Source organism: Bos mutus, chromosome 19, assembly GCF_027580195.1.
Source record: "Bos mutus isolate GX-2022 chromosome 19, NWIPB_WYAK_1.1, whole genome shotgun sequence".
Taxonomy (NCBI): Eukaryota; Metazoa; Chordata; class Mammalia; order Artiodactyla; family Bovidae; genus Bos; species Bos mutus.
The window spans coordinates 8,051,767-8,078,351 of NC_091635.1; the positions used below are offsets into that span (position 1 = coordinate 8,051,767).

Below are 26,585 nucleotides of genomic sequence, written 5' to 3' on the forward strand. Positions count from 1 at the left end.
CAAACGCCCACAGGCTACCCCACCCATGAACCTCATGCGGCAAGCAGGGTATGGGACAGCCAGCTCAGGTCTGGAAGGTCAAGGCCTTGCCCTTGGCTTGCTTGGCTCACTAAACTAGCAGGACCTTCCTTTCCGAACTTCTCTCCCTGGAGTCTTCCCTCGCTTATCCTATCCGCACCAGGGAGATTTCCAGAACAAAAGGTGAAAAGTCTCCCGGACATTTTAAAACAAGCCCAGACTCCATTTCTGCCCCACCCCACCCCCAAGAGCCCAGCTTCCAGTCTGCAGCTCTGTGATCCCGACTGAACCACCAGGGGGATCCGCACCACCGTCCTGAGCCCCAGTCAGAGGGGCCCGCGACCAGCCAAGGCTGAGACGCAGGTGAGGGGGCCCTTGGTGGGGAGGTCACCTTCCAAGAAAAATGCCCCGGTCTTTAACTCAGGATGGGGAGACAGAGGCGAGGGGCAGATGGCAGGAAAAGACCAAAGGAGTGTGCACAGACACGGGAAGAACGAGTCTGTTTAATGACACGGCTGGGTCTGGTTACAAACGCCAGAAACTACAAAAGGAGGACAGGCAGTTACACGGACGGCTGCACGAAGACGGGACGGGAGGAGGCGAGCATGGAAACCACAGCAGCGAAGCATCCTTGAGGACGACACGCACGACCCAGGGGCACACATAGGCGGGGGAATCCCCAGCAATGCCGACCTGGATGGATGGACAGGCCCGACCACCAGCCAGCAGCCAGGCGAGGCAGGGGAGGGAAGGCCCGTGGCCCTCAGAGTGCCAGGACGAGACAGAGGCATCTGGTCCCATCACCACTGCCCTGCCTGGCAGATAAGCAGCCTGGATTCCCTCCCACTGTCTTAGCGGCAAAGGCAGATGGAACCTGGCATTCCAGGTTTCTTGACCACGGCCCTTCCCCTGCTGGCTGCAGTCACCCCGTCCAGAACTTCCGGCCCCCTCTGCCTGCCCCGGCCCATCTGGGGGCAAGTCAGGAAGCCACCTCCTTTTGTAGGGGGCAGAGGTAGGGCGCGCCAAAACCTTTCTGTCTCGAGAGCTGGGATGTGGGCAGCTGGTCAGAGAGAAGGGTCTGGGCTTTGCTGGCGAGCTGCGTTGCCTCCGCCCTGCCATGTGGCCCTCTCTGTGCATCTGTGGGACCCCCATTTTCTCTTCCAGAACACTCTGATCTCTGCCCAGAAGCTGCCAGGATCCCTAGGTGGGCAGAACCGAAGCCTCATACGTACCTCTGGGCCCCACTGTACACATTATAAGATATGTATGTATATATATATATATTTATATAGAGATTGGATATAGAATATATCTGTATATGCAATAGACGTGTGCATGGTACTCTAGATAAGTGATGCGGAGACCAGACCGGCGTGTGGCCAGGCAGATAGAAACAGGCCTCTTCGTTCCTCGAGTGACTCACAGACCTGTCCCTGATCCCCGCCGGTCTCTAACAGTGAGTAGAAAAGCTAAGAAGGGTGTGCCCGGCTCTTCAAGGAGGGAGGGTCCCCCATCCCCACAGGCCACCCGCTTTGGCGCCCTTGGAGTCAGCATCCGGGTAGCCGGTATCACCTCCCGGTGGCTCCGGGGGGGACTGTGGCCCAGGCGGAGGCAGCCTCTTTCCAGGAAGATGAGTCAGGGATTCTTCCAGCTTCCTTGGCACCCAGAGATGGAGGGTCTTCAGAACTCGGCCTTCTGCTCAAGGTGCTGCCAGGGACGGGGGAGAAGAAGAGGGTCCTATGGCCCTGAAGAGGGCAGCGTGGCCGGTGGGCTGTGGATGAGACAGAAGGAGGTGACAGGTTACTAGGGCCTCGGCATGGGGCCAGGGGACCTTTGCGGAGGGGCCAGGGGTCAGGGACTGGTGAGGTAGACACTACCCTCCTGGAGACCCATGTGGGGCCCCTGAAAGGAGCCCACTGTACCCAGCTTCTAAGGCCCTCTTCTGCCAGGAACCTGCGGTACGACCTCCGCCAGCCCCCTGAGCCTCAGCTCTTTTCCTCTAAATCCTGAGTCCTGCCTGCAGCGCCCACCTCCATGAGAACTGAGTGATGGAACTGCCTGAAAGTGTTTCACAAACTACAACGAACCATATAGACATGAGTGCTTGTCCTCAGTTGTAAGATGCGGACACTCCCAGGTTGGCCTGTGGTACCCCCTCGGGCCACCCATGGGTGTCCCCTTGGCACTCACCGCCCCCCACCCCCACCGCCACCCCCTGACTGCCCCCATCAAACCCACACACACACGCTCACACACCCACACACACCCTTAAGCAGAGACAGTTCAATAAACAGTGGCATCTGGCCCAATATTGCGTCTCTGATAAGAGAAGCTAGATGGAGGCCTTCTAGAACTCTGCCCTGGAACTCCGTCCCACCCTCTGAACCCGTTTGGACTCAGCAGTAGTTGGGCCCGCAGGCCCTGGGCCCAGGCAGACACACTCTCTTGGGGGTTACATCTGTGCCCCGAGGAGACGAGAGTGTGGAAAGGGATGAGGGGATTCCCCCAGAAACGTGGGGTGCTGGGGCCCAGGAAGGTGCAGGGCCCCGGCCAGTCCCCATGGTGGCCCATCTCCACGGAGCCCACAGGAGCAGAAACGGGGGAGGCGGGAGATTTCGGCGGTTTCCTAATGTTTAGGGTTTGGCAAGATTTCGGTCCCAGGGGTCCGGCTGAGGCAAGAGAGGGGAGGCGACGGGGCTTCGTGTCGGGAAATGCTGTCCATGTGGCTCTGATTCACTCGCACCGGCCAGCTCTCTCTCCCCGGCCCTCCAGGCCCCTATAAAAAAGCCCTTTTCTCTAGAAGCAGGAAGTCTCCTCTCCTGGCTGTAAACAAGCTCCTCTTTGGCGGCAGAGCCTGCCTGGGGAGAGGCGTGGGAGGGCAAACCCCCTTCCTCCTTCTGACCCTCTCCTGGCCCCTCCGGCACTTCCGGAAGCTCTGCAGGCCCTGCCAGCACCTCCTGAGCAGGTAAAAAGCCGCCTGCCGGCTTCCTGTCCATCTGCTCTGAGGTCTGGGGCCGGCCAGGGCCCAGCTGCAAACATCTGGAGCGGCCCCCTGGCTGTTGCCAGCAGTCCCCGAGGGCTCCGTTCCCTCGAGTGGTGCTGAGGCAGGGAAGGCAGCAGGAGAAGGTGGGGGCCAGGGTGGTCAGTGGCAGGAAGGCCGGGAGGCAGGGCCTCGCCAGGCTGCCCTCGGAGGACCTGAGCTGCGCGGGGACGCCTGCGAGCAGAGGTCCGGCCGGCCCCACGGGCCAGCTCCCAGCTTGGAGCCCCGGAGGGGGCAGGGGGAACGCAGCCTCTTCCCTGGGAAACTGCTGGGACTGTTTCTCTCCAACGCGTGTCCCGAGCCTCTGGCTGACCCCTGCTTCCCATTCCCTTCCCGCCCCCGCGCCTCTCCCTCCTCCCGCCTCCAGCCTGGCCTGGCCTCCGCCCCTCCATTGAGCTCCCAGAGCCCCAGCCCCAAGGGGGCCCAGGGAGGCTGGAGTGTTCCCAGCCGCCACGTCTGGGGGCCAGCCCTCCCCGAGTGCTCCAAGTCAGCTGGAGTCACCCGGAGGCCACTGGCCACCCTCTCAGAGCCCATCCCCAGGGCCTCACCCCAGAACTGGGAACGTGGACTCCGGAGTCAGCCCGGAAGCAACCCTCCCCCACACCCACCCTGCTGGTGTGCGTGGGAGGGACACCCACGTTGGCCCCGAGTGGGCTCGGCACGTGCGTGCATCCCCGTGATTCTCCTGGCTCCGGCCTGCTTGGAGGCCAAGGCGGGAGGGAGCGCTGCTCAGCACGAGATGAAAAATAGCCCCATGTGATGGGTGCCCGGGGAGGAAGTGGCCAGAGCTGGCCTGGGCTGCCTCTGGGCCTGATGAGCCAGCCTCCTGCCAGGAACCTTCCGAGCCTCTCTGCCTGGGGCAGCCTCGGTCTTGGGGTGCTCTGTGTGCCCCCCAAGTTCTAGGGGAGGGGAGGCTCTACCCAGGGAGAATCCGTCTGGGGCCCTTGGCATGAGTGGGCCTTTTCCTATCGTGCCTGTTCTTCTCTGTCCACTCCAGAGCCACCCTCCCTGGGAGTGTCCCTGCCCTGGAGGGTGGTCAGCCCCTGGGAGTCAGAAGAGGTGGGAGGCCGGGGGACAGGGGAGGACACGGCAGGGAGGCTGCCTCCTCACGTGGTGGCGTTGGGGACCTGCTGTACCCAGCCCACTTCCTTGTAGGCAGCGGTCACGTGGCTGTAGATGAGGCCGCGAAGCTTGGCCCAGGCTCTCTGCGTCTCGGGGGGAAAGTCGTTGGCAAATTCCTCAGCGATCACCTCCAGGATGACTCCAGAGAGGATCTGAGAACGAAGAAAAGGAAGCGGGGAGTGAACCCTGGGGTCCCCGCGCCCCCAGCCGCCCGCAGAATCCTGTGGTTGGCTGAGGGCATCATTCAGGACACAGCACCTGGCAACTTTGGGAACCAGACACCCTCAGGACCCAGCCCCATCCTGCTGCCCCTCCCAGGGACAGCCACGCCGGGGGACAAGGCTGGGTGGCACCCTGGGCTGTCGCTGACTGTGGGGCTCGGGAGCCGAATGGGGTTTGGTGTTGGGTGGCAGCGCCCATCCGGGGACCCACCTTGAAGTACACGGGCTCCACCTTGTGCTTGAGGGCGTGGGCTTTGCCCACCAGGGAGAGCACAGAGGACACCTTCTCGGGGTCATGCAGGTTCTCCACCACCGTGTTGAGGGCCCCCATGACCCGGCAGGCATGCTTCCGCAGCTGTGGGCTCCGCTCCATTTCCAGGGGCTCCTCCATGTGCTTGAACTGGCTGAAGTACTGCTTGGCCGACGGGAAGTTCACAAAGAACCTGCAGGAGGCAGCAGGCAGGCGCTGAGCAGGGGGCGGCCTTGGGCCCCACCCTGAAGTGTTCGGATGATGGCGGAGCGCAGGGAGGACCCAGGAGGGGCAGCAGGATGGGGCTGGGTCCTGAGGGTGTCTGGTCCCCAAAGCTCCCACAGGTGGGAGAGGGTGAGGGGGGAGAGGCAGGACCCACTCCCATGCCACCACGTGCAGCCGTCCCGCAAACACCGGCCCTTCCTCTGGCCGAGCTGGTGGACATGAAGCCCCTCCCTGGGTCCCAGCCTTTTCCAGCAGTCAGATCTGCATGTCCTCTCCCAGGTCTCTGCCTTCCTTGCTCCCTTGCCTCTTGCCTTCCTCCCAGACACCACACGTTTTTCAAGGCCTGCTCCAGTTGCAGGTCACAGGGTAAGAGCCTGCCTTCTGGGAATCATGGGCTGGTGCTGATCTGGGGGGGGAGTTAACTTTTCTGAGCCTCAGTTCCTCATCCACGAAACGGGCACCGCTGTTCCTTTCTTGAGAGTCCCTGTGGGATGTTGGGAGGAGGCAATGAGAGAGCTCCCAGCAGTGAGGACGCAGGGTGCTCAGTGAAGGCCTTTGTTATGATAAGGTCAGAGCTCTCTTCCTAAACAAAGGAGGGCCCCAACCATGACTTAACTCCTGTCACGGAAGGGAAGGGAAGGGAAGAAATGAGACTCAGTCCTCCTCCCAATGCCGTCCCTTCCCTCTTCACTTCGTCCCTTCCCTGCCTCCCTCCTCAGCCTGCAGTAAACAGTCATCGGTTGATTTAATTAAAGATATCACTTGATGTCACCTGCCTGGTGTGGTTCTGTAAGTCCTTCCAGTCTGTCGGTACATCTGACCTCTCCAGCCAGCCTGTGCACACCTTGGGGCAGACCCCAGGGTGATCTACCCCTTCCCTCTCGGGTTTATCTGCAATTGTCTAATTCCCCCCAAATATCACATCCACTATGCACGAGTCCTGGGTTCGATCCCTCGGTGGGGAAGATCCCCTGGAGGACGGCATGGCACCCCACTCCAGTTTTCTTGCCTGGAGAATCCCCATGGACAGAGGAGCCTGGTGGGCTACAGTCCAGGGGGTGCAAAGAGTCAGACACGACTAAGTACACAGCACGTCACATTCACTGGGTCGCTCTCCCGCTCAGAAACATTCCACTGCTCACCATTGTCCTACCAGACACAGTCAAAATTCCTTAAGATTCCAGGCTTGTTAGAAACTGCCCCACACCTGCTTCTCCAACACGGGGTCCATATTCTGTCCCTATGCACCAGCCCAACAGCTTCACTTAGCATCGGTAAAAGATTCCTCGGGTGAGCTGGCCTGCCCTTCCACACAATGGACCACCTCCCTCCTTCTTTCCGTGTGTCAGTCAGGCCTCTCCAGGAGCACACAGCCCGGGCCAGGGGGACTGTTTTCCTTCCAAGGCCATCAGTGGGTTCCCTGCCACCTTTCACGGCTTTTTCCCTTTCTACCCGTCTCGGTCCCACAGCCCCAGAGCAGAGCCCGGGTCTCACGCACCCTCTGACCCTTCACCCTGGCCCAGGGCCCTGCGGTTTGCAGGATGGTGATGACATTCGCGTTCCATCTCTCTCCCAGTAGGGACAGGGAGGTACGTGGCCAGACTCGATCAGAACTTATGTAACTTAACTGAAACTTCAGAAAAAGGAGGGACCGTCTTGGACCTGTTTTTTTCAGGTTGTTTTCACACCTTTGGAGTGTTCCCCTTTGTGATCAGAGAGAACTGGTAATTTGCTAAAATGACCCTTGGGGCAGGTCTCAGATCTGAGAGCTGGGATAGATGCAGGGAGAACAGCTGGCCCCCGCCACCCTTGCAGGCAACTAGACGGAGGCTGGCGGGGGAGTGACCGGGACACAGTCCACATGGAGAGCTGGGAGGGCCCCTCTCAGAGACCAAGTGTGACCCTGGACAAATCACTTCACAACCTTCTGTCTGCAAAAGTGTGAGAGGAGTCCCTGCACCACTGCTCGCTACTTCACAGATATACTGGTGAGGACAAATGAGGTGATGGGTCTGAAAATACATTGGAAAAAGCATCATAGTGCAGGACAGCTATGAAAAACGCAATCTGGCTTTAAATGGGGAATCTCTGACTTTGGAGATCTTACACGGCAATAAGAATACAAATTTCTACTTGGCTGGTGAACACCAACATGCAGAGCATGTCCATTTGTCGGGTTTCCTTTAATGCCACAACCAGGTGGGTATTATGATGAGGCGGTAACAGGGACTATTTATTGAGCACTTACTATAGGATCTCATTAATCCTTGGGATACCATTCTGAGGTTGGCACTGTTTTTATCTCCATATCCTCAAAGGAATTGCTGCCCAAGGCTGCCCAGCGGAGTGGGTAGCAGGACCAGGAAGGAGCCGGAGCAGCTCCCACATTGATGACTTCCCCAGTCCATCTCAGAGGCTGCTCTGCTGGGGATGGTGGCCTGGGACCCAGCGGGTCCGCTGCCCAACAACACCCAGCACCACGTTATGGCCCCAAGGAAGGACGGTCCTGCCACGTCCCTCTTCTGAGCCGTGAGAGTCTAAGGGCCTGCACTCTGCCCCTTCATCCTGGGGTCTCTCCCAGGCCCCTGCGTTTACTCCTGACCCTCTCAGTCCCGGCCTGCGCTGCTGCTGGGAGAAGCCTCAGCGGCCAGCCTTGGGGAGTTTCTCAGCTTCCAGAGGCATCTGGGCTTCCAAGAGAGCCTGAAATAGGCCTGTCTGCGTTAGGGGGAAGGCGGCAGTTACAACTGGGAGGGGAGCCTTCCTGGAGCATGGGTGCTCCCTCTTGGACTCTTCCTGCAGGGAAAGGAGGTGTGGGGTCTGGGCGGCCCCTCTGCTACCTTCCTTGTGGCTGCTGCCTCCTCAGGGGGTGAGACTGGCCCCAGGGCTACTGTCTCAGGCTCCACCTGGCCTATGGATGGCCCGTGAAAACAGGAGGTGGTCAGGACAAAACTGGGGGGGTGCAGGATCTGGGGAGGGGCCTGATGTGAGAAGCTTATCAGTCTTGCCACCTAACACCGCCCACCCTGGGGCAGATAGCAGGTGCAGGAGTGAAAGAAAAGGGAGGCTGGTGGAACAGGCGCTGGGGGAGGGTCTGCTCCGCCAGCTTCTCTCCCAGGCTGGGCTGGGCTCCGGGCAACCGAGGTGGGGTCAGGTGAAGTGTAGCCGGGGGTTATCAGCAAGCCAGATCTAACTGCTATCTTGGTCTTCTTCTTGGGTTAACTGTGGGCCTGCGCACTTGGTAAACACCTCCCCAGCCCAACCCAGTCCCCTCTGAGAAACCAGCTCCCCCCAGGGAACTAGAGGGGCACAGAGAGAGAAAGAAAACCTTGCTGAGAGCTCAGACCCTCCAGAAACACCTCGGGGTTCAGTTGCTTCCTCGGCAATTCCCTACCCCCCTTTCCTGGGGAAGTTGGGTGGGATCCCAGGAGCGGAGTTGTGGACACATCTCCTGTGCTGGGCTTAGTCGCTCATTCGTGTCCGACTCTTTGTGACCCCATGGACTGCAGCCCGCCAGGCTCCTGTCCATGGGATTCTCAGGCAAGAACACCGGAGTGGGTGGCCATGCCCTCCTCTCATGTCCCTATTGGCAAATGGCAGGGTGTCGGGACAAAAAATAGCCATGGTCCTGTTAACCTCACCTCATTTCCTCCTGGTGACCCGTGTGGGTATCCTCCGCGTGCATCCTGAGACCTCAGTGCTAAAAAGCCACCTCCCCCCCCCCCCCCGCAGGATGCAGTCTGGCGCATCTGTGACTCTGCGACCCACCGTGTGGGTGCTCGATAGTGCAGAGATGCACCTCCCATGTCTGATGGCTTGGGAACCTGAAATCCCCTCTTGCCTTCTCCACCACCCTGGTTGTTTCTGAGCCTGGGAGCTGCCCAAAGAGCTGTCTCTTCCTTGGGCGCCCTCCTGGAACTCCTCAAGAGTGCTGCTTGCTCTTTTTTTCCTCCAAAATCTGTTTCTAAGTTGGAATCAGGGCACATCATTATGGAGCTGGGTAGGTCCCAGGCTTGGGGGAGGCAGAAGGGAGAGAGTGTGGGAGAAAAAGAGGAGCCAGAGATGGGGCCAAGCCTGGGAGACAGGCATGCACTTCAACTGTCCTTTCCAATGGGAGGTTTCACCCCATCTTTAAACCAAAAGACTGCCCTGATCTGTCCTAGATTTGATAGCTTCCCTCTGCCAAGGACAGAGAGTTGGGGGTGAGTGTGGGTCTGGGGCCTCCCTGCCTGCACCCCCCAGGGACAAGCATGTGTGGGAAGAGAGCAGTGATCTGGAGCAGTAGTCAGGTACTAGCTTATGCACTCTGTGGGAATGGCATGCATGTGCACTGACTAGTGTGTAGGAGTGTGAATAACGGTGTCACTCTCTGTGTGCATCCCTTGGGGGCATGTGGTTCCTGAATGACCCCTGAGCCCAAGACCCATGACCTTTCCTCCCCAGACCTGGGGTTCAGGATGGGGCCCTGTTTCCTGAAGCTTCTCCCTTTCCCTCCATCAAACTCAGCAGGGACTGTATCCACGGGGACTGTTTACTTCTCCACTCACCTGCACCTCACCTGGGAGCTCCCTGTTGGCCTGGCCCCAGGGGCAGGAAGGGACCAGCTGGGAAAGCGGGACCTCTGGGGTCCACTTCTTCTGACCTCTATTCTTTTGCCCTTTGCGCAGCCCTTCCAGGTCTCTGCATACGGGAAGGGGCTGAGCTGGAGAAAAGGGTTTGCTCCTCTTTGTCCTCTTTGGCTGATCCTCAGTTTTCTTGTCTCTAGAATGGGAAGCCCCCACGACCTCTATTGGAAAGGCCGTAAAACGTGTGTCCAAAACAGCTGCGGGTGGCTGAGGTCGCGGCGAGGTAGGCAAGGCTGGCTGAACCAGGAGTTCTGAGGCCCGGGAGAGGAGGGGGATGGAGGTGCCTTCCTTCTGTGCCTGGTTCCTAGTTCCTGGTGAGCCCCTCGCCCAGAGCTAAGAAGGGCTCGGCCAGGGCTTCGCCCACCCCAAGCCGCCCCAGGCTACCCGCAATCCCCCGACCGGCCCGGGCCCCAGTCGCAGCTGGGAAGGTGGCGCCCGAGCTCGGACCCGGGCCGAGCCCGCCTCTGCCCGGAGCCGCTGCCGCCGTCCCTCCCCCGGGCCCGTCGCCGGGCCGGGACGACACCTACCTCACCAGGATGGCCACCCCCACGTCCTCGCAGTTGGCATAGAGCCGGGCCCACGTCGCCTGCACCGCCTTCCTCTCCGCCTCGGACAGCTCCTCGCTCCGCTCCCTGCGCTCAATCTCCATCTCGCCCGGCACTTTCTCCATGAGCAGCTCCAAGCCCAGCCCGGCTTCGCTCGGCGACGGCGGGGCGCGGGGCGCGGGGCGCGGGGAGCCGGGGCCGGCTGCGTGCGCGGCGGGCGGCGAGTGGTAGAGCGCGCCGGAGGGAGGGAGCGTGTCTGTCTGTGCGCGCCGGGTGTGTGTGTGAGTGTGTGTGTGTGCGCGTGTGTAGGGTATATGTGCAGGGGGCGGGGGACCGCGAGCGGGGGGCGGGGATGTGGTCTGCCGGAAAAAATGTGAAAAAAAATAAATCCGCTCCAAACCCCCAAACCCGTGTCCGTGAGCCAATTCCGGCAAGGTGAAGGATGGGCGGGGTGGGGGCGACGCGGGTGGCGCCTGCCCGCCCTCCAGACCGGAGTTTGATGGCCGGGCGGGGCAGGGGCGTAGGTGTGGCGGAGGTACTGGGGGTCCCGGGAGGAGGGGGCTGGCAGTCACCGGGCGCGGGGCTGCGCGGGCCGCACAGGAGTGCGCCGCGCTGGTGCGGGTCTGGGGGCGTGTGTGCACCCTTCCCGCCAAAGGGAACTGACTCTGAGTCAAACACTCCCGGGCATTTGCGGCGTGGCCGCGAGCCCGACGGGGCGGAGGCGAGCCCCTCCTGCAGCGCCGCGGTGGGAGCTGAGCTCCGGCTCGACTCCCGCCTTCCCCGAGCCAGCCACGGGGCCCTGGCGCCACCCCCAGCGCTCCGGACCCCAGACTCCGAAGGGTTTGGGACTGGAGTCATCTCCCTGCTCCAACACCTTACAGGAAAACCCCGGTGCGGGGACAGGAGGGCGGCCGTCGAACTTGAGCGGCCAAGAGGTCTGAGCCCCTCTTTGCTTCCCGCCAGCACCCCTCCCCCTCGGTGCACGCACGTGGCCTCAGAAAGAAGGCCCTGGAGGCCCTGGGTGACTTACCAATGACACAGGCAGGCCAAAACCTGGGACTCCCCTAATGCTGGCCCTGGAGGAACAAAGTTTGAAGGAGAGGCAGCCGACTGGGCAAAAGGGCCCTGCGGTGGGGATGGCAGGATGTCAAGAAGTCCTGGGGAGGGCCTGGACATCGGAGCCATCTCAGCTGCCAGGGCCTGGCTTAGGGAGGGGTTCTGTGGGTGGAGAAGACAAGTCCTGGTGGGCTTCTCAGGGAGGCGCGATTGGACCAGAGGTAGGGACGGTACCTCTGAGAGCCGCCCTTACGGTGGGGGTCCCACCTCTGACTCCCAGTTGAAGCCAGAGGCTGCAAGCATCTGAAAGCTGCAAGGGCACTTGTCGGGTGTGTCCACTTCTCCCTAAGGCTTCCTGGTGACCCTGCTTTTCCAACTCTGTGTCTACTGCTCAAGTTTTGCAAGAGGTGTAGCTTGGCTCTTCAGCTTTGGTTGATGTGCTTCTTTAAAAAATCATGTTTCCAAGTAGAGTGCCCTGGCACAGCCCCAGGTCTGGGCCTCGATGGAGTTCAGGGTCCAGGTACCTCGCTGGAACCCTGGCAGGAGGTCTCTTGCCATCAGGTCTCAGCTGAGGGAGGGCAGCGCCAGTGCCCTCCTCTGGGGGTCTTGGAGAGGGATAGAGGAGAATGGGTGGGCTCGTCGCTTAGGCAACTCCAGACCTGTGTCCTCGCTTTTGATCTGTGCTGCGCATGCTGCCTGGACCAAGGCAGAGCACGCTGTGCTGGGCCACCTCAGAAATTCCTCCGAGAGCTTCCCATGGCCAGTGCAGTGGCCTTCCAAACAGCGGCCCAAGAGGTTCCCCTGGGATGTGGACAGAAAGTAGGAGAAATTTACTTTCATCTCAATCTTTACAAGCTTTATGCATGTCTCTGGTGGCAGGACTGCATTTGCACAGTAATATGGTGTATAATTCATGAGTGGATGCATATAATTCCTTTATGAGTGTACCTATATGTTTCTTTCATGAGTGCACACTTAAATTCTGCTTCTAACTGAAGAGGGTATGTAATCAGAAGCGTTGGGTGAGGACTGTCCAGAGGTTAGCAGTGAACCATTTAGCCAGCCCTTCACTCCCTGGCCTCCCTTGTCTTTCTGGCTTCATCATCTATATTCTTCCTCCCCTCCTGACATCTCCCCTGTGACATCACGGCTCCACCAATACTCGAATTTCAGTTGCTGGAACATGCCTTGAGTTTTCACGCCTGCAGCCCTGGCAGAGTCTTCTGTCTGGGGGCCCACTCTTCCCTGAGCCCCTGCAAATTCAGCCAAGATGAGAGAGCCCAACTTCTCTCTGAAGTGTCTCCTGATGCTTGTAATTCCCAGAGAGTTCTGTAGGCGTCTTTAATCGCCTGAGTCTCTTCGCGGTGGGTGGTGGCCATTTGTTTAACTTGCCAGGGAGTTTGTTTTAGACTCTAAGCCCCTAGAGGGCCAGGCCCAGCGCTTAGTCATATCTACATCCACAACAGACAGAGGGCGATTTACCCGCCACTGGGGGGACAACCTGGGCCCAGTGAGGTTAATCAGGCTTCACAAGGTCGGGTCTGCTGACCCCACTAATCAGCTTGAGCCTCCTAATCCATCGCCAGCAGGAACTTCAGGACGGAGGGCAGGGGCTCGGGAGAGCTGGTGGGGGCCATCTTGGCCTTCTCCTGCAGACTCGGTCTGGAGGGGATGGGGCAGCTGAGACATGTGCACCACCCTCTTCCTGCTCAGCACCTTGGCCATGCTCTGGCGCCGCCGATTTGCCAACCGGGTCCAACCGTGAGAAAATCACTGGGCCCGGGCTGGGATGGGGGAAAATGATTGGGCTGAAGGCGGGCAGGGGCTGCCTGGACTCACAGGGAGGCTGGGAGGGGCTTGCCGGGGAGCCCTAAGAGGATTCCCCTTGGAGTAGGGGGCACTCCGAGTTCTTCGAAGGTGCTGGCTGCGGCCTCCGGTCCCCAGAACCCAATATGGCTTAGGTCTTGCAGAGAAGCAGGAGAGGGGTCTGGGGTCTGAGCTCTGGGATCTGGGTGTTACCCACAGCTCTGCCGACCTCTTTTCCCTCCCGCAGAGAGCCCAATGGAGTCGATGGGGCAGTTTCGGGCAGCAGCTTGGAAACAGACCTCCAGTCGTCAGGCAGGTAAGGCAGAAGAGCCTCGGGTGGAGCAGGGAGGGCGTCACGAAGGAGGCTGCCACTGTCCCTACTCCCTGCCCAGGCCCTGGAGTGTACGTGTGTGTGTGTACGTGTGTGTGTGTGTGTGTGTGTGTGTGTGTGTGTGCTCCAGGCTGGCCCCTCACCCCAGTTCGCCTGTTCCCTGTGTGCCTACTGGGTAGGCTGAATGTCTGTTTTCTCCAGCTGGGTATGGGAGTCCCAGCCTTCCCCTGTGGACCCAAACTGTTCTGTCTTGCGTGTCCGAGAGTGGGGTGGTCCCCAGGGCCCCGCCGTTGGGAAGCGCAGCGGGAGAGGAGAGAGGGAGGAGGCATCAGCAGCTCTGTGATCCTCGGCCTGCCTTCCCCTCCCCCTTCTTCTCCCGCGGCCCCGCCCAGCCTCGGCAGCTCCACTGCCCGAACCTCCAGCAGGATTCGCTGTCTGGTCCCCAATAGAAGGCGCGGGAGGCGCATGACGTCACCGCCACCGAGTGCCATTGGCTGGGCAGCCCCTGCGGGCAGGACGCTGTCTCCAGTGGCCAGAAAATTAACTCTTTCCTCTTCTGAAGCCATGCGGCCTTTAGAAGGGGTGAAGTTTGGGCGGGGGGGTAACGTCTGGACTTTCCCTTCCCCGGGTGACTAGTGTCCTTTGATGAGAGGGGCTCTATGCCCAACAATAAACACTGAAAAATCGACCAATATTTGTTAGGGGCACACTGTGGGAGATGTTGGTCTGTGCCTGCGGGCCCACCTGGTGTGGGGGCCTAGCTGAAGAGGGACGTTCTCTCCTGTAACAGCTTCTTCTGAGCCCCTAGCACTGCTCCTCTTACTCCCCGTGAAAGACAGAGTGTGATGGCCTTGGGCTTCGGGGGACCCTGGGAGGAGGCTGTCTCCCCACAGGCTCCGATGGCTGAGACAGACAGCATGCACTCGCACGCTTGTCTGGACGCCCCATGCCTCGTCCAGGGTGTGGGGAACGTGCCTGCGCTGTGACCCCTAGATAGCTCGAGATGGGCAATAGAACATGGGTCTTACTTCTCAGTCTTTGGATTCCCCTAGGTCTGGAATGTCAGAACCATGTTCCCCGGCTCCCCGCCCACCCCCAACTCCATCTCTCTGACCTCCCCTGGTCCCCAGGAAGCCCAGGGCCTGTGCAGGAAGCGGAGTCATTTCTGTGATGCCCTTCCTCTTAGTTCCCCGACTGGGGATCCAGCCTGTACCTCCTGCACTGGAAGGCAGTGTCTTAACCACTGGTCCTCCAGGAAAGTGCCCTGGTCCTCACTGTGGGGTTTGGGTCTAGCGTGGGGCAGGCATGCATGCTCAGTGGCTGTCGTGTCCGACACTGGGCAGCCCCATGGACTGTAGCTCACCAGGCTCTTCTGCCCATGGGCTTTCTTGGGCAATGAGTGGGTTGCCGTTTCCTCTGCGGGATCTTCCCGACCCAGGGATCAAACCCATGTTTCCTTCATTGGCAGGTGGATTCTTTACCACTGAGCCACCAGGGAAGCCTGGAGTGGGGCAGCCTGAGTTTAAATCCCACCTCCCCTCTTACTGAGAGCCTGTGAGCGAATTATGTAATCTTTTATTTATATGTAAACTGAGATTAATAACAGAGAGGTTGCAAGGTCTCTGTGAAGTTTGAGTGAGATAACCATTATAATGCACTGGCACAGAGTAACTGCTCAATTAACACCAGGTTCTCTCTTGCTGTTATGACATCACTGCTTTATTCTTCCCTGGGGGGCTCTCATACATTAACTCACTCAAAAGAGTCCCTGGCCCCAGAGGTCCGGCCCTTCAAGTATTTCTGGCTTTTGTCAGTGTTGCAGGAAACGGAGGGAGAGGGAGATGGAAAGGACTTGCTAGAGGTTGTCCGCCCAGTTTGTGGTTGACGTGGGACTGGCAGGTCTCTGACTTCAGAGTCCATCTCCTCCACATGAAATGCCCCTGGAGCTCCTGTCAGGAGAGAAAAGGCCAAATCTGGGACCATCTGGCCGGGCCTGGTCTGCTGTGGCCTTGCCAGGACTGTTAACTCCTCGGGACTCAGCTAACTGGAGAAACTGGCCTCCCATCTACCCCTCTCGCAGACAGCGGGTCCACGGAAGGCTCGCCTGGAAGTGGGGAGTGGGGCGGGGGGCGGTGGTAGATGGGAAATTTCTGCTCTCCAATTCCACTGTTGTTAATTCCAACTAGCTTCTGGGAGCGGGGGGCTCCTGTTCCTCTATTGTAGGGTGAATCTCTAGGTGCAGGGCTGGGAGAAAAAGACTGGAAACAGGGGCGGGTCATCCCCCCCAGTCCTCTGACTCCATATTCTTTCCTGTTTAGGGAGAAAGAGCCTCTGAAGTAAGCCCTGGTCTCTTGAGGCGGAGCTCAGCCCCAGGGCCTGGGATCAGCTGGCCACGGCAGGTAGGGCAGGGTCTGCAGCCTCGAGGGCAGAGGGCAGGGTTGGGGACAAGGCGGGAAGGACACAGAGTCCACAAAGCCTGGCCGCATGGGAGCGTGTCAGGCTGTGGTCACGTCGGAGGTTGAGCGTAGGAGGGTGGACTCCTTCCGGTGCCTCCTTCCCGGAGCCTGTTGTGTTCCAGGTCACAACGTAAGGGTTAGTTTTAAGAGAATGAGGGGTCATCTCAACAGCATTTTCTAGGCCTGGGGATGAGGTGGTGGTCCTGCTGGGGGCCTGAGGGCTGTCTAGAGGACTTCTTAGGGAGGTGGCACTCTGGGATGCCCACTCTGTAATGCAAGCCCCCGCTCTGGGATGGGAGAGCCAGCCCATCAGCTGGTTTTTCTCTTTCAGCTCAAGTCCCAGCGTGCCCCCCACCCCGGAAGGACGATGTGCTGGAAGCAGCAGCTGCAGGACGGGAACCAGGGAAAGCAGTTGTCGAGAAGGTAGACTCCCCTTTTGGCCCGGACCACTGGTCTGCACCACCCTAGGCCCTAGCGTGGGGCTCCTGGAGAAGTGGGCCTGGTCAGGCAGGTGGGAGGGCTGGAGGTCTTGAGCTCTGGGACAGGCTCCCTTCCTCGGAGGCGACCCAGAGAGAGGGACTCAGTGGGGTGCCCCAGCCCTGTTAACTCTGGGGCAACTCTTGCCACCTAGGGGGTGACAGGAGGGAACAGTAAGGAGTGAGGGGACTCCAGAAGTGAGGGACAGCCATGGCTCACGTTTGCCGAGGAGGGGCTGCCTGTCGTCCTCTGCTGAACCCTCACAATAACCCATGCAGGCTGGTCACGCGATCATCCACGGTTCAGAAACAGAGGAAACTCGCAGAGAGGTTCGCTGACTTACCCAGCGTCACTCAGCCAGAAAGTGGGGGACCCCAGGCTCATAAGGAGGAGGGGTGCAAGCCTCCTGAAACCACCTGGAACCTGTAGCTGCTCAGGGGAAGAAGCGGTTTCGCTGGCCTGGCCACCCATCGCTGGCAGCTCAGCTCGTCCAGAGCTGTATGGTGTCACTTGGCGGCAGTGGCACTCACGTCCTGTGACATTTGCCGCTGCCCGGTCCCCAGAGCTCCCCAGAGCTCACCCTGCTGGCGGCTCTGCTGAACCGATCACTAGGAAGGGCCAGCTGGGTCTATGAGGTGTCTGCCTGCAGCTGGATGGAAGCAACCCACAGCTTGTTCTGTGCGCGCGCGCGCATGCATGCGAGCCTGTGTTCCAACTGGGCAGTAACGTGTGGGAAGGGAGAAGCGTGACACTTGTTTTTGTCAGTCTGCTGACTGCTCAGTAGCGGCGGCGGTGGCCTCCTTTGCCCCCAGCTGCTCTGCCGTTTCTCTTTACGATCCTGCCTGATCCCGAGTGGAGATAAAAGCAGATTTCCGCTTCTGCTCCCTGAGATCCAGGCGCAGACCCGGCAGGCAGCTGCTGCCCACTGCCTTGCGGCCATTCATTTTCCCAAGCCCCCCTCCTCCCACGTGCATCTCTCCTCCCTCTCCAGCCCCAACTGCTCACCCTCCCACCAGGAGCGAGGCCTCTGCCTGGCCAGCCCTGCTCCCTGACTTTCAAGAAAGAGGAGCTTCTGTAGACAGCAGGGAAGGCTGAGATGCAGCAGACTCGGGGAACCCACTCTCAAGGGACAGGGAGGAGGCACAGCCTGCTGCAGGGAGCCTGGCAGTTCCGTGGGAGCCTCAAAAAGTAGGGCAGGGCGGAGGCAGGGTAAGGGTCGCACCAGGGGAAGGAGCTCCGTGCTGGAGCTGAGTCAGAGCCCCACTGCCCGCCTGATATGGGCCGCAAGTTCGTGACCACCTGTCTCAGCTCTCGTCAGCCTGTCTTTCTCTGAGAGGCATCACCGTCCTGGTGGCAGGACTCACAGGCTGAGGGCCAGAGGGCACTGTTCCCAGGACCTGGCCTGTGCTCCCCGATCCTACCTTTGCGTTCATTCTCTAATCTCTTTGCCATATTCCTGTCACTTCATCCTGGCTGCCGCTCTCTGCCTGTCTCCTTCCACTGGGCTGAGGAACTGTCAGAGCAAGGTCGGCTCGCTGTACCGGGGCTGGCTCACCGCCCAGACACACATCCACAGAGTGACACCCCTTTGCAGCCCTGTTCTCAGAGCCTGCCCAGGAGGTGAAGGCGCCCTGGGGACCATTAGCCGGAAGAAGGGAGGGAAAGCAAGAGGAAGGGGCTGCTGGAGGTGGGGGGAGGTGTCTGCCGGGCTTGGAGGCTGCCCAGGCCCTGGCAGCTGGGGTGCCATGTGGGCTGGCTGGGAGGGGCTCTCTCCCCCAGGGAGCAGGCTGGCTTTGGTGGGAGCAGATTGTGTTTACACCTTCCCCACACGCCCGGCCCACGCTCGCCTCTTATTCTCAGGCTCTCCCACCCCTGGGCTCTGCACAGTCTGCATGCTGGCAGCTCCTATTGCAGAGTTGCCACCCTCGGCCGAGAACTCCTCTTCAGGAGGCTGCCCGGGGCCGAGGCGCCCTTTCCTCGGCCCACTATCTCCCGTCCCAGCAGCTGGGTTGAAGCCCGTGGAGGGGGGGGGGCGGGGGTGTGTGGACCCAGTGTTCCCAAGAAGCTGAGTCCGTCTCTCTCCCATTTCCTTGGTAAGAGCTGCTGCTTGGATATGAGAGCAGAAAAGTTCAGGGGCTTGGTAGATCAGCTGTAACAAGAGGGAGGGGATTAAGGGGAGACTCAAGAGAGAGAGCTGGGTCCCTCCTGGTCCAGGGTGTGGGCTGTTAGTAAATAATGATCAAGGATTTGAGAGCGAGGAGCCCAGGGTCAGAGCACCAGGTTGAAATCTTGACTCCACTGCCACTTCATACTTCTGTGGCCTTGGGTACATTATTGAACGTCTCTGTGCCTGTTTCCTCATCTATAGCACGGAGGTAATAGTGTTAGTTTCCTGTCTCACAGGATTGATGTTAAATTAGATAATGTGTGTAGCGTGGAGAAGGAAATGGCAACCCACTCCAGTGTTCTTGCCTGGAGAATTCCAGGGACAGGGGAGCCTGCTGGGCTGCCGTCTATGGGGTCCCACAGAGTCGGACACGACTGAAGTGACTTAGCAGCAGCAGTAGCGTGCTTACCACGTTACTAAGTGTTCAATATATGTGAGCTAGTGGGATTGTGTTTGTAAACTGTCAGTTACTGAACAATTATAGAACAATCATTAGGTAAATCTAACAGCTAGAGTCCCTCCCCTCTTTCCCAGAGCCCTCCTGGCCTGTCTTTCCACATAGACGACCACCGGGCGCTTGGCAACTCTGAAATAAAGAGTAGAGGGTGGCACTGCTGGGTGGGGGCCACCAAGTAAGACCCAGCACCCAGTGAGACGGTACAAGAGCCTGCTGCTGTCGCTTCTGGGTACCTAGAACCCCATCCCAACCTCCAGGGGGTAGGGACGGTCCTGGCCTGGACACCTGCCCCCCAAGAGGCTCCGCTTCTTAGCTCCAGAGAAGACAGGCGGCAGTTGCCCTGATGCTCTTCTACCCTCTGTCTGAATGCTAATCTCCCTGCCATGGAAGCCTGAGTGACAGGGAAAAGGCTGCTAGGAATTGCAGGGCAGCCGAGGGCAGCAGCAGGAGGCAAGGAGGTGCTGTCGTCTGCGACTTCTGCAGCTGAGGCTCAGTGCCGCTGCCAGTCTCTCCTGGAGCCTGGGAGACTGGGACACGACCAGAGAACTTATGAGGCAGCGGGGGTGGGGCGGGGGAGCAAGGGAGGCAGCCGCAGCAGCTGCATCTGGCATGACCCTGGGGTGCAGAAGCAACCGGGGAGAGTACCGGCCCATCCCAAATGTGTGACTGTATGTCTACGGACAAGATGGTCCTGGGCGGGGGCAGAGAGCAGAGGCCCAGTCTTAGACTGGCGGGACACGGCCCCATCTGAGGCAGCCACGATGACACAACAGCAGGGGGCCCAGCTGGCCCCGCTGCTCCTGGGCCCCCTCTGCAGGCGCCCCACTGCTAGAGAAGCTCAAGACCTTGAGATAGAGCCTCAACAGAAGAAGAGCCAAGTGGCTGATACTGAGATTTACTTTGATGATGATAATGATACTACTACTATTAATAATAATGGCTAATAGGTCTCAAACACTCTGTGCCAGGCGCTGTGCCAAGAGCTTTATTTATAAGCACTGTCTCATTTATGAGGCAGGAACTGCTGTTAACCTCATTGACCCAATAAGGAAAGTGAGGTTCACAGAACTCATTCAAGGTCACTCACAGCTGGTGGCAAAGCCAGGACCTGCGCTCGGGCAATGTGATACCGGAGCTCATGAGCTGGCAGGGCAGGAAGGGCCTGAGTCTTGAGGAAAGCCAGGGTGACCCGGCCTCCAGGCCCAGGGAACCAGTCGTGGCCTGGCCTGGGCGGTGCCTCTGCAGGTGGGCCGGGAGGGCTCTGCCAGGATTATCTGTGTGCTCTCTCTTCTGGAACCCATGGTTCAAGGTTCAACCCATGGTTCTGAAATGGCTAGTCCTTGCTTGCCAGCTGACAGGGGAAAGGAGAGCGGGCTCTGCAGGATCTGTCATCCTCTCAGGGAGGAGGCAGTGGCCACCAGCAGGGGTGACAGACAGACAGGCCAGCACTCAAAGCCACTGCCAATCTGCTGTCCCCTTCAACCAGGGCAGAGAGAGAGGACACAGCCAGCAGCCTGGCTGGAGGGGGAGCTGGAGGAGGGGGAGGGCTTCGAGCAGGTGGCTTTGAGAGGGAGCCCCTGACTTAAACTGGAAATGAGTCCTGGTACATAAGGACTATAGACCCTCTCTGAGGGATGCACATGCCCCCTAGTGGGGACTAAGCCTAGAGGGTGGACAGAAAATGAAAACAGAAGTAACCCATGACTATGACCTGTGAGCCTAAGTGGGAAGGGCCAATCCCATTCTTTGGTGAAGACACACACATCCACTTAATGTCACGTGCAGAAGCCAGCTGAATTAAGCATTAAAGGAGACTATTAATGTATTCACTTGCTTGTTTATTTGACAAGCACATATTGGGAGCCCGCAACATACAAATCTTGTATTAGGTGTTGGGAGTGAGACAGCGAAGAAAGAGACAGTGCCTGCCCTTCCAGTTAGAACAAGACCAAGACCTCGGCCTGGCAGGCCCAGTTCTGCCAGCCAGACACTGCCTGACCACGTGACGGTTCCTTCTCTGGACCTCCACCTCCCCATTTAACAGGCATGTGTGGGAATCAGGTGGGCTGGCACTGGCGACGGAAAGGACTAACGGCTGTCCTCAGGAAAAGAACTACTAAGATGAAGGGGACCAATCAGATGACCTCTGGGGGCCCCAGAACTTCTCCCAATCAAGAGACTCTAATGGACTGTGTCTGGAGGTGCTAACAAGGACTCGCTCACTCAACAGACATTTATGGAGTGTCTGTGTGCCAGGCACTGTGGATGCCAAAGTGAATTAAGACTTCCTGCCACAAACAACTAGAAAACTGAGCAAAATATAAGAAACAGACACTTGACGACAGGCAGCACACAGGATGGTGACCTCACGACTTCCTGGGCATCTGCCTCAGACAGTTCCCTGCCTGCGGCGGGGGGGCAGGGGGCAGAACATGCAGACCACGGCGGTCTTACTAGGGTGAGGAGGCACCATCAGAGTTCAAGACAGTGTGGCAGGGCGGAGGGGTGGGCGGCGGAGGAGGCAGTTCCAAAGGACATACACACAGATTGATGGGATCCAAAGACAGGACAAAGGTGATTCAACAGAGAAAGGGAAATCTTGATGACAGAAAATAGAAAGCACTAACCATAAAAACAAAATGGATAAACTGGACTAAATCAAAACCGGAAAGACTAGGAGAAAGTATCTCCCAAGCAAATATCTGAGACAGGACTTGTGTCCAGAATATATAAAGAACTTTCACAAGTCAGTAACATGATAGGCCAATAAAAAAGGGAGGGTTTTAATAGACTCGTCATAAAGAAGTATACGTAGGACCAATATACACAGAAAGATGCTCAACATCACAGTCAACAGGGAGATGCATGTTAAGACCACAGTGAGATACTGCAACACGCCCACAAGAATGGCTAGCGTTAAGACTGACCATAACAGGTCCTGCTGAGGGTGCGGAACCAGCGTAACTCTGAAACACATTGCTTGGGAGAATGTAAGCAACGCAAACCACTGGGGATACCAGTTTGGCAGTTTCCCTTGCAGTTATCCAAGAGAAATGAAAACTTATGTCCACAGACAGATCTGTATAAAAATGTTCATTGCAGCTTTATTAATCATAGTTCCAACAGCCCAAATGTCCATCAACATGTGCATGGATAAAAATATTGAGGTATATTTATCTGATGGACTAATACTCAGTAATTAAAAAGGAAATGAACGACTGTTACAAGCTACAGCATGGGTAATTGAGGGAAACCAGACACAAAAGAGTACCTGCTGTAGGATTCTATTCATATGAAATTCTAGAATGGGCAAAACGAAGCTGTAGTGACACAAAGCAGATCAGTGGCGGTCTGGGGCCAGGGCTGGATGGAGATTGACTGTAAAAGGGTGTGAAGGGGATCTCTGGGGGGTGAAAATGTTCTAAACCACGAAGGGGTCGTGGCTGCATAGGTGTATACACTTATGGGACTACTGCACTGTACATTTTTAAATGGATGCATTTTATTGTATGTAAATTATGCCTCAATAAAGATGACTTAAAGAGTTAAAAAAGCAAACAAACAAGAATAAAGCTTTGACTCTTGTCTTGCTTACCGTCTAGCGGAAAAGCCAGACATGAAAACAAATTATCATAAAATCAGATCAGATCAGTCACTCAGTCGTGTCCGACTCTTTGCGACCCCATGAATCGCAGCACACCAGGCCTCCCTGTCCATCACCAACTCCCGGAGTTCACTCAGACTCACGTCCATCGAGTCAGCGATGCCATCCAGCCATCTCATCCTCTGTCGTCCCCTTCTCCTCCTGCCCCCAATCCCTCCCAGCATCAGAGTCTTTTCCAATGAGTCAACTCTTAGCATGAGGTGGCCAAAGTACTGGAGTTTCAGCTTTAGCATCATTCCTTCCAAAGAAATCCCAGGGCTGATCTCCTTCAGAATGCATTGGTTGGATCTCCTTGCAGTCCAAGGGACTCTCAAGAGTCTTCTCCAACACCACAGTTCAAAAGCATCAATTCTTCAGCGCTCAGCTTTCTTCACAGTTTAACTCTCACATCCATACATGACCACAGGAAAACCATAGCCTTGACTAGACGAACCTTTGTTGGCAAAGTAATGTCTCTGCTTTTGAATATGCTATCTAGGTTGGTCATAACTTTCCTTCCAAGGAGTAAGTGTCTTTTAATTTCATGGCTGCAGTCACCATCTGTAGTGATTTTGGAGCCCAGAAAAATAAAGTCTGACACTGTTTCCACTGTTTCCCCATCTATTTCCCATGAAGTGGTGGGATCATAAAATACTGGGTATTAAAAGAAGGATGTTCACATAATAAGAGCTCCACTCACTGTGTGCTTCCCTGCACATGCTAGGTGCTTTGCACGCACAGTCCTAAACGGTCCTACCGGGTTCGTGAGAGCCTCCACCACCTCCTGCTGCAGATAAGGAGCCTCTTATCAGAGAGAGGTGAAGTCATCTGCCAGGGGTTATTTAGCTCACATCAGCAGAGCTGGGACCCGACTCCAGGTCCGCTTGGTCGCAGAGCATGTGCTACATCAGCCAACCGTGGGAACACTGGAAGGAGCTAGGGGACTGTCTGAGCATCTCAGGTCAGACTTCGCAAAGGAGATGCTGAAGCATGAGTCGGGACTTGATACGCACAAAAGGGAAGGACAAAGGGAAGGAAATGTCCAGGCAAAGGAAACAAACAGCATGAGAGCAGGTGCTGCAGCAGTTATGAGAAGGGGTTTCTGGGAAGGGGAGTCATGTCCAGAAAACAGGAGGAAAGGTCAATGGCATATTATGTATCCTTCAAATTCACTTATTTTTAAAAAGCCTATTAAGCAATAATTTTATGAGCGGCAACAGATCTGCAGAGCAGGCAAATGAAACGTGTGCTACTGGTCACCACAGGAAGGAATCCACTGCAACCCAAGGTCATCCATTCTCAATAAACAGGGTACATGTTGTCCTGTTTCTTCTCCAGAAAGTTAAAAGCTCTGTGCAATGGTCCCAGATTTCTGCTGAACGGGATTTGTGGTCCTCTTTCACAGTCCTGAGAAATTGAAGTGGAAAATATCCTCTGTGCTTTGAGGATATGCTTTCGAGCTGGATGAATTAAAATCACTGGAGTTAGCAAAACATGAGCCACTGTTACAGTGTATCTTTCCAGGAAACCCAGCACAATGGTTAGGACCATAGGTCTGGAGGCTCAACTGAGTTCCCAGTGCCTTCACACACTAATGACTTTCATTTTTCTGCACTTGAGTTGAAAAACGGAAGGATAATGACAGAGCTGTTGTGAGAGTCAAATGAAATAGCCAACTGAAGGTGGTTAGGGTCATCAAGTTTTATACATTAAATTTGGGCAGCTTTTTGTATGTCACTCATATCTCAATTAAAGAGGTTTTTAAAAATATATATATTCTTCTATTTATTAATCTTTGGTTGTGCTAGGTCTTCATTGCTGGATATGGGCTGTTTCTAGCTGTCGCGAGCAGGGGGCTACTCTGTTGTGGTGCATGGGCTCAGTCGCCCCGCGGCATGTGGAGACTTCCTAGACACGGGATCAAACCTGTGTCTACTACATTGGCAGGCAGATCCAGTGGACCACTACAGAGGTTCAGTATATAAAGTGTTTTTTTTTTTTTTTTTAAAGGCACTTAAAACAGTGCCTAGCATGGAGTCAACACTGTACACCAGCTATTATTTTTTTCAGGATGGTAATTTGATCGTGTCAGTTCGTCTTTATTTTGCCATGGCCCATTCTTCCCGAGAATAATTACCAACAAAAAAGAGAGGATGATTTGGGATATGTCAGTCCTATCATTTGGAGTCATATCATTCTAATGAACACCCAGCTTAAGATGGCTTAAACAATAAGGAGGTTTCTTTTTTAAAATCTCCCACTCTGTATTTCACTCAAACTAAGATGCCAGTGCTCACAGGATGCCTCCCACATTTAGAAATATTGACATGTAAAAACATGTGTCTCTGAATCAAACTAAAGGTCTAAAGGCTGGGGACATCGGGACTGGCTTCTCCAGCAGCTCAAAGCATCTTCCAGGACTCAAGCTTGTTCTGTCCATCACTGCCGACTTTCCGCTCTTCCTAGGAAGCAGCCCTTCCGGACACAGGATGGCTTCCATGCTCTCAGGCATTACTTCACGGGGTCCCAAAACCAGAAGGCAGGCTGTTGTTTTTCAAAACTAGAAAACCTTCCCAAATGTGGCAGAACTGCACTGCAGATCATTTTCTAAACCAACTCCTGGTGAAGGGAAGAGATTTCTCATGGGCCTGGTGCAGACTATTCAAGACTCACTCCTTGGGGCAGAGACGGGGCTTGCCTCCCAGCAGCTCTGCGGTGTTCGTCACATGGAGGACGGGCAGTGGTGGGGCTAAGGGTGCCTGCCACACAGGTGGGAATATCACTGGCGAAACTGCTCCCCATGTAAGCAGCCAACTGCTCGGGAAATACTGCTCCTCCTTCGTGTTCTTATTCATAAAATTAAACACAACTTTCCAGTTAAGACATTAACCTCAATATTTAAAGACTCTTTTTCTATTAATGTGGGTTTCAAATGTGTGTGCTCAGTTGCTCAGTTGTGTCCCGCTCTTTGCAACCCCATGGACTATAGCCCACCAGGTTCCTCTATCCACGGGAATTCCAAGGCAAGAATACTGGAGCAGGTTGCTATTTCCTTTGCCAGGGGACTCTTCCCCACCCAGGGATTGAACCCACATCTCCAGGGTCTCCTGGAGGCAGATTGGCAGGTGGATTCTTTACCACTGAGCCACCTGGGAAGACAGTTTTTGAATAATACCAAGTCTTAAATTTGGAAAACTCAGCAGTGGCCACAGGACTGGGAAAAGGTCAGTTTTCATTCCAATCCCAAAGAAAGGCAATGCCAAAGAATGCTCAAACTACCACACAATTGCACTCATCTCACACGCTAGTGAAGTAATGCTTAAAATTCTCCCAGCCAGGCTTCAACAGTACATTAACCGTGAACTTCCACATGTTCAAGCTGGATTCAGAAAAGGCAGAGGAACCAGAGATCAAATTGCCAACATCCATTGGATCATCAAAAAGGCAAGAGAGTTCCAGAAAAACATCTACTTCTGCTTTATTGACTACACCAAAGTCTTTGATTGTGTGGATCACAACAAACTGGAAAATTCTTCAAGAGATGGGAATACCAGACCACCTGACCTGCCTCCTGAGGAATCTATATACAGGTCAAGAAGCAACAGTTAGAACTGGACATGGAACAACAGACTGGTTCCAAATAGGAAAAGGAGTACATCAAGGCTGTATATTGTCACCCTGCTTATTTAACTTATATGCAGAGTACATCATGAGAAACCCTGGGCTGGATGAAGCACAAGCTGGAATCAAGACTGCCGGGAGAAATATCAATAACCTCAGATATGCAGATGACACCACCCTTATGGCAGAAAGTGAAGAAAAACTAAAGAGCCACTTGATGAGAGTGAAAGAACAGGGTGAAAAAGTTGGCTTAAAGCTCAACATTCAGAAAACTAAGATCATGGCATCTGGTCCCATCACTTCATGGCAAATATTTGGGGAAACAGTGGAAACAGTGTCAGACTTTATTTTTGGGGGCACCAAAATCACTGCAGATGGTTGACTGCAGCGATGAAATTAAGAGATGCTTGCTCCTTGGAAGAAAAGTTATGATCAACCTAGAGAGCATATTAAAAAGCAGAGACATTACTTTGCCAACAAAGGTCCATCTAGTCAAAGCTATGGTTTTTCCAGTAGTCATGTATGGAT

At 56.2% G+C, this 26,585-nt stretch overlaps 2 protein-coding genes and 1 long non-coding RNA gene across 4 annotated transcripts; 1 reads left to right on the top strand and 2 right to left on the bottom strand.

Moving 5' to 3' along the window:
* Window positions 1-501: 501 nt before the first annotated feature.
* CYGB (cytoglobin) lies at window positions 502-10,688 on the bottom strand. Of its 2 annotated transcripts, none has more exons than XM_070389123.1 (4): window positions 10,026-10,688; window positions 4,613-4,844; window positions 4,195-4,332; window positions 502-1,789 (listed from the first exon to the last, which is right to left on the bottom strand). In XM_070389123.1, exons 1-4 carry the CDS (start codon window positions 10,166-10,168, stop codon window positions 1,718-1,720), a joined length of 585 nt encoding a protein of 194 aa, XP_070245224.1. In that variant the 5' UTR covers window positions 10,169-10,688; the 3' UTR covers window positions 502-1,717. The 2 variants fall into 2 exon arrangements, with proteins under 2 accessions (XP_070245224.1, XP_005908066.1); XM_005908004.3 differs by having other exon boundaries at window positions 4,169-4,332; window positions 10,026-10,672.
* A 1,852-nt stretch (window positions 10,689-12,540) lies between these two features.
* On the top strand, window positions 12,541-16,583 carry PRCD (photoreceptor disc component). The gene is made up of 5 exons (XM_005908005.2): window positions 12,541-12,860; window positions 13,153-13,221; window positions 15,555-15,635; window positions 16,024-16,115; window positions 16,448-16,583. The coding sequence occupies exons 1-3, from the start codon at window positions 12,787-12,789 to the stop codon at window positions 15,574-15,576; spliced, it is 165 nt and encodes a 54-aa protein (XP_005908067.1). The 5' UTR covers window positions 12,541-12,786; the 3' UTR covers window positions 15,577-15,635; window positions 16,024-16,115; window positions 16,448-16,583.
* Window positions 14,927-16,650, bottom strand: LOC106701450 (uncharacterized). Its single transcript, XR_011467878.1, has 2 exons — window positions 16,513-16,650; window positions 14,927-15,185 (listed from the first exon to the last, which is right to left on the bottom strand). It is a non-coding gene; the product is annotated as an uncharacterized lncRNA (long non-coding RNA).
* Between the last annotated feature and the right edge of the window lie 9,935 nt (window positions 16,651-26,585).